The sequence below is a fragment of the Staurois parvus genome, unplaced genomic scaffold (genome assembly GCF_062004578.1).
Source record: "Staurois parvus isolate SC_StPar_1 unplaced genomic scaffold, SC_StPar_1.0 ptg000116l, whole genome shotgun sequence".
Classification (NCBI taxonomy): Eukaryota; Metazoa; Chordata; class Amphibia; order Anura; family Ranidae; genus Staurois; species Staurois parvus.
The window spans coordinates 2,818,762-2,832,996 of NW_028317912.1; the positions used below are offsets into that span (position 1 = coordinate 2,818,762).

Here is a 14,235-nt window from a genome sequence, read left to right on the forward strand (position 1 = left end):
GGTAGACGTTTCTAAACGTCCCTTTGCATCCATTGCCTGTGCGCGCTCCCATGATCGGTGCCCGCTGTGTCCTCAGCGGACACACTGGAACACAGATCGCTGTACGGGACCTCTGTGTGAGGTCCCGATTCATGTGATCACTGATTGGTACAAGGCTATTCACAACAGCCTTGTAAAATTTGACAAGCTGTGACCAATCACAGCTCTCACAGTAGTTCTCAATGGCTGCAAGAATGCAGCCAGAGAGAAGGAGAAATGGTTGCTTTTATAGCCTTGATGGGTGTAAAAGCAATCAGTGTAAAAAAAGAAAAAAAAATCTTCGTCACCCTCCACAAGCAGTACAATTTCACTATGGTGACACTGTACTGCTAGGGTGACAGTATGTTAAAAAAAACAAAAAACAAAACATAAATAATAATATAACAAAATAAAATAAAAATGTAAAATTTTTAATTTTAATTTATAAACTAATTTGGGTTATTTATTTTTTTTTTACTAAAAAGATAGATGAATAAATTTTAGCCAAGATTTAGAAAGAAAGATTATTTTTTTGCACATTTTTATTAAAAAAACACTTTTTTTTTCAAAGTTTTTGGACTTTTTCATTTATATAGCAAAAAAATAAAAATCCTAGTGGTGAATAAATACCACCAAAATTAAGTTTTATCTCTCTCAAAAAAAATGCTACAAAGTTCATATAGGTACAGTGTTGCATGACCACGCAATTGTCATTCAATGTGTGATAGCACTGAAAGCTGAAAATTGGCCTTGACTGGAAGGGGGTGAAAGTGTCCGGACTTGAAGTGGTTAATCTTCAGCTTTAACACATGTACAAGGAAGTCACACATATTTCAGGACATATTTAGTTTGTAAACCCCCCCCCCCAAAAAAAAAAAACCATAAGGGTTAGCTCATTTTGCACATGTTGAAGAATGCATTCCTAAACTTGAGAATTTTGATTTGGTGTTGATGCAGTTAAAGATCCTCATTCAATTGCCTTAAATAGAAAATTTGGGTCAACAGAGCAAAACATTCTGCATGAGACTTTTTCTTTTCTTAATGAACATTAGTCCACCGTATTATTGCAACCGGCTCTATTAAAATAAATTGGTTTTGAAGATGAACTGAAATACAATTTACATCAATATTTGCTTGTTTGAAGATGACTTACATCATGCACACTAATTATTTCATCTGCATTTCTGTGAAGAGGTCTAGAAAACATACAATATCAGTGCCAAACTGAGGTCTGGATTTTTGTTTCATCTGCAATGTATATCTAAATGTAATGAGAATTTAGCAGTGGTTGAATGTGGACTCGTATGTACTGTATCATCATTGTACAACATAACTATAAAAGTGTTTCTTTTCTGTTTTTCTTCCAGTAACTTTACTTGATTCTATGTCTGCTGCTGGAGACCTGGGATGGGTGGCATATCCATCAGAAGGGGTTAGTATATTAAGTGTGTTGTACAGTAAAATTGTGAATCCTTTTATTCCTACTAACATTATCTCTTGTATGCGAGTCAGTAAAACTTAAAATACAAACCCAAGTCAGCAGTTTGAAAACCCCTGCATATACATAAGTTATACATGAATAAGTATGTGTATATAGTGTAAAAGTATATGTGCTGGACTATGTGACATAGTCTAAAATAATGTATATGTTGTATTTACTTGCAATAGGTAAAAAATAACAACCAATCAGATAATCCATTTCTTTGTGCAGGTGTGATAATAGAAAATAAAATTATGAATCGTAAGCAGGTCATACATTAAGCGATTTTCTTTCCAGCATCAGCTGGTTGCAGGAAAGAAAATCACTTGATTCCCCCATCAACACATTTAGTTGATGGGAGAATCTCTCCCTCTGTGCTATTGTATTCTGACAGCAGGAGGTTTCTCAGCCGTCAGAATGCTATGATCACTGCAGGCTGCTATATCCGCCTGAAGTGATCGAATGAATAAAAAAAAAAAAACAACAAGCTGGTTGTACTGAGTCGATTGATGGATTGACTTCAGTACAACCAGCCTGCCCATACATGGATTGGAATTCGGCTGCTCTCTGCTGAACTGACCAAATTTTGATCCATCTATGGCCAACTTTATAGTTTAGATGAAAAAGAACACAGACCAGACAGTCTGTGCTTATTTAGAGTCTTATGAAGATGAATTATCCCAAGTTTACCATGCATTTATCTTGAAGTTTGCAATTTTTCACTACATTCTATTTCTGCAGCGTTAGGCATGATTTGCTCCGATGCATGAGATTCCGATGTTTTCATGTGGATGGAAGGCACAGGCGCACCACCTGGCCCCACTGCCAGCAGGCGGTGCAGTGGAATCGCTGCAGTGCCGAAAAACTGATCACGGCGCATCATATTGTTCAGTTTTTTTTACCAACGTTATTGAAATGTTACAGTGACTTTCATTACGTTGTATCTACTGTTGTGTCATGTGAGGCAGCGGATTGCCTTGCACTACACAGCATTAAAAAAGTACAGCCTGCTGTACTTTTTTTTTTACTGTACACCACCCACACACCGCCACAATCTGGTCTCAAACTGGGCTCATAGGAAACAATACTTTTTGCTTTATCTTGTATGACACTGTGCAGGAATAGCTGCCCAATATAGTCCCACTGCACCTAGTGTGAACAGATCATAAAAGTCTGTAGGCTGCTGCAGCTGGACAGTGCACTGAATCGCACTAATATTTATTTATTTCAGGTACTATATAGCACTGTCAATTTATGCAGCGCTTTACATATATTTTGTATATTCACAACAGTCCCTAACCCTCTAGGGCCATAGGATCCCTAGCTTTCATTCATGCATATGCATACTAGGGCCAATTTAGACAGGATCCAATTAACATACCAGCATGTCTTTAGAGTGGGGGAAGAAACTGGAGTACTCACACAGGCAGAACATGCAAGAACATGGTGCCATGGTTGGGATTCGAACCAACGACCCTAGTACTGCCAGGTGGAAATGCTAACCATTTTGCCACTGTGCTGCCCATATTTAGAGTAGTATGCACCCAGGGACAAACGGCCCAAGCTCAAGAAGTCTGTTTTTTTGGGCATTTGTCCGGGGTGCATACAGTCTAAATGTTCATACTATTGACATACCATACCATACATCCCTATCCAGCCACAGCAACATTCAGCCTCTTAGATGGCTGATGGCAGTGGGACCAAACCAGGGGCAGACTGACCATTTGGAAATTCGAGCAGTGCCCGAGGGCCCTGGGTCAGTAGGGGGCCCCATAAGATGCTCCTGTTACCTTTTTCATAGACTTTTTTGAGTTTGGGCAAGGACACAGGGGCCCTATGATCCCCTATTGCCCGGGGGCCCCATGAGTTGTCAGTCCGCCCCTGGACCAAACGGTGCACCTGTACCTTCCGCCTGCATGAAAATACACATAAACACCTAGTGTGCACGAGGGCTAATAGAGCAAGTGAAAGAAACTTTGCTGATTATCCAAGTTGGATTGTTTGGGACGCAAAGTGTATTTAACCAGTTGCCGACCTCAGATAGCCGAATGACGGCTACACTGCGGCCGGCCAGTTCTGGAAGGGCGTCATATGACATCCTCCCAGAACGTGCTCTCCTGCGTGCCCCCGGGGGCGCGTACCCGGCGATCTCCTTGATCGTTGTGTCCTACGGACACAGCTGATCATGTGATGTGGTAAAAGGCCAATCACATCGGCCTTTTACAACGTGATCAGCCATGTCCAATGACACTCTGATCACAGGGAAATGCAATTGCCGGTTCTTGGCTGCACTTTCCTCACGCTGTCAGATCGTGAGGAAAGTACTGCCGAGACCCGGCAGTTGTTAGAGCAGGGATCGGCACCGATCATCAGGGCACTGATGATCAGTGCCCTGATGATCGGTACCCAGCAGTGCCACCCACCAGTTCCGCCCACTTGTGCCCAGCAGTGCACCCACCTGTGCCCAGCAGTGCACCCACCTGTGCCCAGCAGTGCAACCACCTGTGCCACCCAGCAGTGCCACGCACCTGTGCCCAGCAGTGCCATCCATAAGTGCCACCTACTTGTGCCCAGCAGTGCCACCCACCTGTGCCCACCCACCTGTGACCACCAATGCCACCCACCAGTGCCCATCAGTGCAGCCCAGCAGTGCTGCCAGTCAGTGCCACCAGTCAGTGCCCAGCAGTTGCGCCAGTCAATGCCCAACAGTGCTACCAGTCAATGCCTAGCAGTGCCACCAGTCAGTCCCCAGCAGTGATGCCAGTCAGTGCCACCTATCAGTGCTGTCTATCAGTACCCATCATCAGTGCCGCCTATCAGTGCCACCTATCAGTGCCGCCTATCCGTGCCACCTCATTAGTGCTGCCTATCAGGGCCCATCAGTGCTGCCTATCAGTGCCCATCAGTGCTGCCTCATCAACGCACATCAGTGAAGGAGAAAAATTACCTGTTTGCTAAATTTTATAATAGAAATAAAGAAACTTTTTTTTCAAATTTTTTGCACTTTTTTGTTTATAGCGCAAAAAGTAAAACATCCACCGGCAAGTAAATACCACCAAAAGAAAGCTCTATTTGTGAGAAAAAATTAATAAAAATTTCATATGGGTAGAATCTTGCATGACCGTGCAATTGTCAATCAAAGTGCGACAGTGCTGAAAGCTGAAAATTGGCCTGGTAGGCAAGTGGTTAAGGAACACTGCATAATCCTATGACACTTTGATATATGAAACATAAAGCAGAACTCCATGAAAGGGCTAAAAATGCACTTGACATACATACATGTTTAAAAGAGAAGTATGGGGGAAAAAAAAAATTATACTCACCTAGGTGTCCTTTCCCCTGCCAGTTCTGCAGTGAGAACTGAGCAATCAAACACTGCTGATCGCTCAATTCTCCCCCTCAGCTCTGAGCAGAGAGCCATGACTATCAGTCTCCAGCTCTATGCTCTGCCCCTCCAGTGCTCACTAGAGTGCTGGACTGTGGAGGAAGCAGGAGGGGCTGGGGCCATCAGATTGCAGAGAGGCTGAGCCAGGTGCCGGTCTAGGCTTCTGGGTGGATCCCGACCATATAGCCGGGATCTTTTCAGAGCCTAGACCAGCCGAATGACGTTAGCCAACATTGGAATTTAGCCCGCTGTCAACTAGAAATGGATCACAGGAGTGCAGAACAAACTGCACTCCTGTGACCTACAAGAGAAGTATAGCCAAAACAGCTTTGGCTATAGTTCTCCTTTAATTCTTTACTCATATAAGGATTTGTAATTTTATGCAAACTATCTTATGTTTTCCATACAGTTTGCAAACTGTACAGTCATACCGGTGACATCCATACAGTAAACATATGTATTTCAGCCTCATGATTTTAGCTGTATGCCTAAGGTTCCACTTTCACAGGGGTATACTTATCAAAGATCTGAAGGTCATTTCATCTGATATTCACCAAAATCTTACTCTAAATTTTCCCAAAATTCCTTGGTGTACATTCACCAAATTTGTGGAAATTCATCCAGGATTCACTCAGTGAGTATTGCATTCTCTAAATTCAGCAGTATCTGTTCTTGAATAGAGAAAGGACTTTACGGTAACATTCACCCTATGTAAGACGTACCCCCACCACTGAGAACTAACCAGCCCAAGCATGTCTGTGGCGAGCCTACAATCCACCAGCTATGTTGATACTAAGCCGCATATCTTTCAGCATTTGGGATGCTTTTTATTAGGTGTTTTAATGACATTTAACTCCCCACCCCCTCCCCCGTGCTAAAACTAAACTGTGTATTTTACCACCAGTTGTTAATCTAAACCTTGGCCATTTGCAAATACCTCAAAGTTATAAATTCAATGTCCTGGACTATATCATTATCACCATCAGATATCCCCTTTGTTTACCTTTCTGATGTCTGTACTAATATATAATTTTTGGGAGCCAGTCTAGGCTGAAAGCGACATTGCCAAAAGTAAATTGATAATGAAATGCTGAAAAAACATATATCCTAATGTAGAGTATTAATTATTAGCATCATTATCATCAGCTTGCATTGTTTAATTGTTTTTCCTATATGGCCCCTTAAAATATACAAGCTGTAATTGCCAGAGAGTTTGATGCCAGGCCTAATAACTATTCATGTTTGTTTTTTTCTTGTACCCTCATTTATCATTGTGTTCATTTATACCAGTGGGAAGAAATCAGTGTAATGGATGAAAGAAACACGCCTATGAGAACGTACCAAGTCTGCAATGTATTAGAAATCAACCAAAATAACTGGTTGAGGACCAGCTGGATACCAAGAGGAGAGGCCCAACGTGTATATATTGAAATCAAGTTCACCTTGAGAGACTGCAATAGTCTACCAGGGGTATCAGGCACCTGCAAGGAAACCTTCAACATGTACTATTATGAGTCGGACAACAGTAACTTGTGGCACATTCATGAGAATCAGTTCATTAAGATTGACACTATTGCTGCAGATGAAAGTTTTACCCAGGTGGATGTTGGTGACCGGGTCATGAAGCTTAATACAGAAGTGAGAGACATTAGTAACTTGTACAAGAAAGGATTCTATTTGGCTTTTCAAGATGTTGGAGCATGTATTGCTTTGGTATCAGTCCGGGTCTTTTACAAAAAGTGTCCAACGACCATCCGCAACTTGGCCCTCTTCCCTGACACTGTTACTGGAGGGGATTCAGCATTGGTGGAAGTAAAAGGAACATGTGTCAATAACTCAGTAGAGTTTGATGTGCCTAAGATGTACTGTAGTGCTGATGGTGGTTGGCTGGTACCTATTGGCCGTTGTTCCTGCAAACCAGGCTTTGAAGAGAAGAGGAATGCTTGCCAACGTAAGTTCTCTTCTTTATTCCTCTACAGAAACAACACTGTGTTTTGTATAAGCCTTTGCTTTTTTTGTGATTGATTGTCTATTACTGTTTATCACTTTTGATGCCAGTGAAAGTATCATTTCGACAGCTAATAAAAAATGTGTACTTTTTCTCAGACAGACAGTACATGTTACAGAGATTGCCTCTCTACTTGAATTTGATTAATGAGAAAAGAAGCCCGAGCAGATACTGTCACGCTGAAACCCTACTGCAAGCATATGTGATACACAAAGCATTAAACCCCAACTCCGCTTCCCTCCCTAAGGTCCCCCAAGTTGTTTTTTTATGCATTTTTTTTTTACTCACCTTTACTTATGACTTTGGCTGGTGATGCCACAGGGTCTTCTTCCTCTTCTCTGGGCTGGTAGGTCTTTAATGATGCAGAGAATGTCTTTGATGTAATGACATCAGTGCCAAACTCTGCACAAATACATACCGAATGCAGGGCACCCTTTGGGGGCAGGCCCATGACACGCTGCACTCACGGTATATTCTCAGTCTTCCATGTTGAGTTACTCTGGGGGTCATTCAACCCAAATGACTGAGGACAGTTCTGGACTGAAGGTGAGTACAGCAGTCTGAACTGTTTTTTTTTTTAACAACATCTGTGGAATATATATATATATATTTACATATATATATATAGCTAGTTAGGCTTTAAACACTCAAAGTCTAACTATGATCTTAAACTTAAACTCTGCAAAATTAATAAACTATTCAAATAGAAAACAAATGCCCTTCTGGATTTACAAGAATTGGTTTACTAATGTAATCCTTGTTGTAGACCACTTTTATCTTTTAGTGTTCCGAATGTGTACCTTCATATTGTCCAGATTTTGATGGTCCCATTTTCAGATTCCATAAATATGTTAATGATGGAACTGTCAAAAATTTGGGCATATCACAGAAAAGATGTTTTAGGTTAACCCCTTTATTGACAGCCTGACACATATATACGGCTGCAAAGGGTAGGCTCTAACATCCATACGGGCATACATATGCATCGCTGGGTGGCTGTTGTTTATGAGCTGAGAGCATTCTCACTGTATGCTTTCAGCAGACAGCACTCTGGGCTACAGATCAGTAGCTGGAGAGACTGGCTTCCGATCATGATCGCCCATCCTTTCCAAATGATGTAAAGGGATGCAGGGAAGGGTGGGAAGGGGTTAATGTCTGCCAGTATCTGATTTCATGATGATGAGGATATACAATGTGCATATTATGTTTTGTACCATCAGACTTGGCATGTGATTATGCCATTGGAGGCACCTTCATTTCTGCTGGGAGTCCTTATAAAGTAGAAAAAAAAAATCTAATTTTCATATAATAGTCTTCCATTTAAAGTATTAGTCTTTGACACATTAATAGGAATTATTCTCGGAATGGTAGCTGGGGAGAAACTTTTCTTTTAAAATGTACTAAAATCAGTAAATAACAGGATAAAATGAAACCTAAAGTTAATTTAGAAATAGGGTGTAATTGATACCTGCCAGGAAGAGCTCTCGGAACAATTGATTTATTGGGCTTTAAATGTAGCTGTATTCTCATATCCATTACGAGAAATTATAATGTACAAGTGATTGGAGACCAGGCCCCCACACTTCAGACACTCAGTTCAAGAAGTACTCAGGGACAGAATGTGGGTTGGACAGAGAGTGACGGGAAAAAGCATATTACACTATTTAAACCACTACAGAATACCCCTTGGTGCTCACATTTAACCCAAGTATGGATCACTTTAGCTGCAACAGAAATGAAGATTTTTGCCTGGAATTTTGTCAAAGAAAATACTGAGACATTGTGGGGCTTTCTACATCTTGATCTGCAGCCTAAAATTAGCTGCTATGGTTCAATGTACTTTCTAGAGGATTTTAACAGAAAGTTGGCTAGGATGAACTATAGAGTTAAAGTCGTTGTAAACCTCAGACATGGAATCTGAACAAAGCATATTCCTCTATAGTATGTAGTTGTCTCAATCCAGAGCACTAAGTGTAATTTCTGCCTGCTACCCCGTTCCTCTGCTGTCTGTATGAGTCACATCTGACAAGTTTTTCTGACACCAAGGAAAAAAAGGTGACAGGGGAGGGAGCTCCAGCACACAGCCTGTGTTTGACAGCCACATCTCTGTTCCCGTGTGCTGTGTGAAGAGGATGTTTCCCTTCCCTCCTATCAACTTTCAGAGCTCTCGTCACTGAGCTCTGCAGAGCGTAATTTAGCTCCCCTCCCCCTGCTTTCTGAAAGCTCAGACAAGCTGTACAAATGCTGGACTTTGAATGACTGTAGAGAATAAATGGTTGAAGATAAACAGGTTCAACTCATATAGTAATATTTATTTCATCTCTGTGTATCACCTGAGGCTAGTCACTTTACTGGGTATATATAAGGGATTACAATCACTTTAAATAGGGTTGTGGGATTAAAGAAGTGTGGTGTATTTTATTGCAGTTATTATTATATTTATCCCAAAGTATATACAAAACCAAAACTTTTTTTCCCTTTTTGGTTAAAAAGGGAATAGATAAAGTATATGTGAATCCCATAAATGAATTTACCATACTTGCTCCCTTTTAATTCTTAAATACACATTTAAAATATTTTATTACATCTGTTCTGTATTTCCAAAAAAACTTGATCCTGGCAAAAAATGTGTCAGCTGATAACTCAGTTATTTCCAGGGATCTCTGTGGATTACAGAACACTTCCCACAATGTTATGTAGGAGAGGCGCTCTTTAGTCCTAAAAGCTTCCTGTCCTAGGGTGACAATGTTGCTCCTCAATAGATACAGTATGGTGTGTTGCCACCAAGAGTTGGAGTAACAAAAAAGTCCCAAATCTGAAAATAAAAAGAGAAGAGAGGGTACATTTTTCAGTTGGGACACTTGTTCTTATGATGACTTTATTTATGGGGCAGCACAGTGGCTAAATGATTAGCACTTCCACTTGGCAGTACAAGGGTCATTAGTTCAAATCCCAACCATAGCACCACCTGCCTGGAGTTTCCATGTTCCCCCTGTGCCTGCGTGGGTTTCCTCCGAGTACTCCGGTTTCCTCTCACTCCCCCAAAGACATGCTGGTAGGTTAATTGGATCCTATCTAAATTGGCCTTAGTATGTGTATGTATGAATGAATGTGAGTTAGGGACCTTAGATTGTACGCACCTTGAGGGTTAGGGACTGATGTGAATGTACAATATATAGATGTAAGGTGCTGCATAAATTGATGGTGCTATATAAGTATCTGAAATAAATAAATAAAAGGGTACATTTTTCATTTGGGATACTTGTTCTCTTGATGACTTTTTTACTAATTTCAAATAGATTTCCTCTCACTGTTGTGTCTACAATTTGTCTCTTTTTTAAAAGGTTATTTAACTCCAAGAACAAACATTTAATACATTGCAGGTTACCAATCCTTAGATGTGGTGACTGCAATAGTTTTCTTTTTTCAGGCTTTTTCCCCCTTTTCGACACCTGGTGATCCTGCCAGTAACACACCTTCTGTCCTAGAGTGACAACGCTCCCTCGCTATACTGTATCTATGCAGAAGCAGTGTTGTCACCTGGGAACAAAGTTTCTGATAAGAATGCAGCACAGGAAGTTATCAGCTCACTGAATTTCTGGTAGGATCAACAGCTATTTTTTGCACCCTTTGAACAGATATAACAAAATGCTTCCAAAGATATATTTAGCAATCAAAAGGGATCAAAAGATACAAAATAGGAGCTGTTCATTATATAAAAGATTATTTTGGAAGAGATTTTGAGGATTGGGTTTAGAGCAACTTTAACCAGTTCCCACCAAACCTACAGGCAAATGATGGTCAGGCACGAACTCTCTCGTTTTCTCTAGGGAGCACATCATATGACGTGCTCCCTAGAACGCGCCTTGCAAGGGCCCCACGTGCTGCACTGCCCTGCGATCTGTCACCTACTGCGTCCCCTGGACACAGTCAATAACAGATCACTGTACAGGCCTGCTGCTGGTACCATGTGAATGCTGTGACCAATCACAGCAGATCACATCAAAATTCTACACAATGGATGGCTTTCATTCATGTCATCCATTGTGTACTATTGTTTCGTTGTGATCGGTCACAGTGATCACATGATACAGACAGGGCCAATCACAGCCCATCTGTACCATGTAATTAGCTGTGGCCAATCACAGCTAATCACAACAAAACACACTGAATCACAAAACACACAGTATGAATCAAATCGAAAAATAATTGTTGGTAACACTGGTGTGTAAATAAAGAAAAAGAAAATCCTGATCACCTCCCCAGTGTAGTACAATATTACTAGGGTAACATTGTATTGCTCTGGTCATAGTATGTAAAAAAAAAAAACGGAAAAAAAGAAATTTAATAAAAAAAGAAAAATCTTTTTTTAAATTATAATTTTTTTTTTTTTTACATACTGTCACTAGTCAGTGTCCCTGGTCATTGCCATGTCAGTTATATGATGATGCTGTGCTGCTCTGGTGACAGCACATTTAAAAAAAAAAAAAAAAAAAAACATTGTGAGAACAAAAATTTTTTCAATTTACAAAAAATTGTGACAATGTTGTGACAAAATTATGACATGCCTCTTACTAAATACCTTGGACTGTCTACTTTCCAAAATTGGGTCATTTGGGCTATATTTGTATTGTCCTGGTGTTCTTAAACCTCAAGAAATGAGATCGGCCGTCAGTACATCAGGGTCGATTGATTTTCATGTATATATATATCCCATATATATATTTGTGGACTCTATTAACTTCCCGACGGACTAAATAACATAAACTGATTTGGGTTATTTTTACCAAAGAAATGTAGCAGAATACATTTTAGCCTACATTTTTAATGAAAGATTATTTATTTGCTAAATTTTATAACAGAAATGAAGAAAATGTATTTTTGTTTTGTTTTTGTTTTAAATTTTCAATCTTTTATTTTTTTTATTTAGCAAAAAATCAAAAAACTCAGTGATGATTTAAATTCCACCAAAAGAAAGCTTTATTTGTGTGAACAAAAATTATAGAAACTTAGTTTGGGTGCAGTGTTGCATGACCGTGCAATTGCCGGTCAAAGTGCGACAGCACAAAAGCTGAACATTTGCGTGGGCAGGAAGGGGGTAAAAGTGCCTGGCATTGAAGTGGTAAAATATTTGCTTTTGTATAACTACCTTTAGCATTTAAAACTGAAACTTAATTAGTTCTTGGATCTGCAATCTTTATTTTTATTCTTACATCCGATTTACATATTAAAGTGTAACTGAACCCACAACAGTAAAATCAGTCTGTTTATGCAGTAAAGAATGTTTGTTACACTCACTGTGGAACCTAAGGGGTTAATCCTCCACATTGTGTGAAAAAGATAATAGAATAAGTTTAATCCTGTCTTCTCTGTTCCTCCCCTTCTTCTAATGTCCCCAATCCATCTCCTGATATAACAGAGGCTTGGGAGCAAGCTGCACATGCTCAGATTGGTGTGTATTGCTAGAGAGTTTTTTTTTTTCTTGATAGAATGCATGTATTCAGCACAGGGCCAATCAGCACTATCCAGATAGAGGTCAGGGCTTCTGCAGCCTCCTAGAGCAGAATTAAAACTCCTCCTACAAGCTTTAACCAGTGCTCTGCTGGACACTGATAGAAGTCACAAGACTGCTAAAACCGTTGATGAGAAAAGGTATTTAGCAGTTTATATTTACTAAAATAATTGCATTTCCATGTTGTGTGTACTGTGGGAGACCAGATATGGTGAATGCAGGGTCCTGGGTTTAGTAACACTTTAAGTTAAAAGTTAATTTATGTTTTGCCACAAAAATATCACAAATAGACTGATACGTGGTATAGCAAAGATGTAACAATCCCACCACCCCTGTCTTTAATGGATAGTTCCTATTTTTAACTCAAATCTCTCTGTCCTTCTTTCCTCATCAATTCTTCATGTAGGCTCCACATATCAATTTGTATATAGGTGTATATAAATTTGTGAAAATTTGTCTTTGGGACATTCCATTTCATTGGGGCAGAGAATAATGTATTGTTTGACTAAAGAGTTGTCTTGTTAAGTATTCTTTGCCCTGACAGAAAGCTAGGGTTAGGTGTATTGAAAGCACCTTCCTACCTGCTCACACAGGGTGTTTCTCTGTCCTAGGCTAGTGTGAACATCTTGTACTGGTTGATTATGAAGAGGTCATGTGTGTACATGGAGAAAATAAAGAGAGGGGCATTTGTTCTGGCTTGCTGAGTGACAAACCTCTATCAGCTGCTAGCACTGCAGCCGCCTCTGTCCCGATTCTGAGCCATGAATAATTTACTGAGATTGCAAACTGAAGTTGAGTCCGGAGAATTCCCCTCGGCATTCGCTACCTTCAAGCCTGAAGCAGTGACCTTACAGCTAAAAGCTGATGATATTAAACCTGCCTCGCTGCACTTTAACTGCAGGATTAAACATAGTAAAGTAGCACAACGGTCTGGGAGGCACATACAGTGCAGGAGAAGCCTAGATTAGATGTATGACACTTATGTTATGGCTAGACCAGCAGGGGCACCATTATAATAGCTGTACTGCTGCCGCTTTGCGTTTTTATAATGTTATTTGATTTTCTTCTATTTGGTTAATATTTTTTTATATTTCTCTTTTCGTGTTTCAAAATCAGATTTGAAGGCAAATTCTACCCAGTTTTTATCTACAAAGTTGCACAACTGAAAAGTATGTATAAAAAGGACATCTTAGGCCTTGTATAGAAGGCTTCAAAAGGTGGCACTCGGCACACCTTCTTTATGCCTGCCCACTAATGCCAGGCCAAAAGGGTGGCATAAGAAAGTGGCTTTAAGAGAATACATCATGAGCACTTTTTGCTGCATTCATGCTGTATTAATTGAGAGCAATTTGCCAGTAATGGCTATGCAACACCAAAGGATGCAAGCCCTTTGTCTTTCCTTTATGTCACTAGTGGGAGCAAAACCAACTGAAAGCTGGGACAAACATGGCTCTAGAATGCACAGGGGCTAAATCTAATTCTGCAACTAGTGCCTGTGTATATGAGGCCTCAGAATAACCTGTAATTTTAGGGTTTTTTTTTTTACCACCTACCCACTTTTAGTCCTGGGTTCTGGGAACAAATTTGTTCTGTCAAAACCTACATGCACCTTGAACACCACATGGGATATTTTAGTTGTGTTCTAGGTTCAGTAGGGTTAAGGTAGTGTCAGTAAAGTAACATACTTTTGCCAGAAAATATATTTCCTGCACTTACCCTACATGACTGTCAAAAAGGGAGCAGTGGTAGGGCACTAAATGCAAACGGGATGAATGTTGCCTGGATCATATATCTCTAGAATTGTCCTTCCAAAGATGAGGACAAACAACTAT

At 40.2% G+C, this 14,235-nt stretch overlaps 1 protein-coding gene across 3 annotated transcripts in view; it reads left to right on the forward strand.

Moving 5' to 3' along the window:
- The window catches only part of LOC149467286 (ephrin type-A receptor 3-like), a 267,500-nt gene that overhangs the window by 49,190 nt on the left and 204,075 nt on the right, over nt 1-14,235 (forward strand). For all 3 annotated transcript variants that reach the window (XM_089671959.1, XM_089671961.1, XM_089671960.1), the window contains 2 exons: nt 1,386-1,450; nt 6,174-6,834. In XM_089671959.1, the coding sequence (XP_089528085.1) occupies nt 1,386-1,450; nt 6,174-6,834 (726 nt within the window). The remainder of the gene's footprint in view (nt 1-1,385; nt 1,451-6,173; nt 6,835-14,235) is intronic.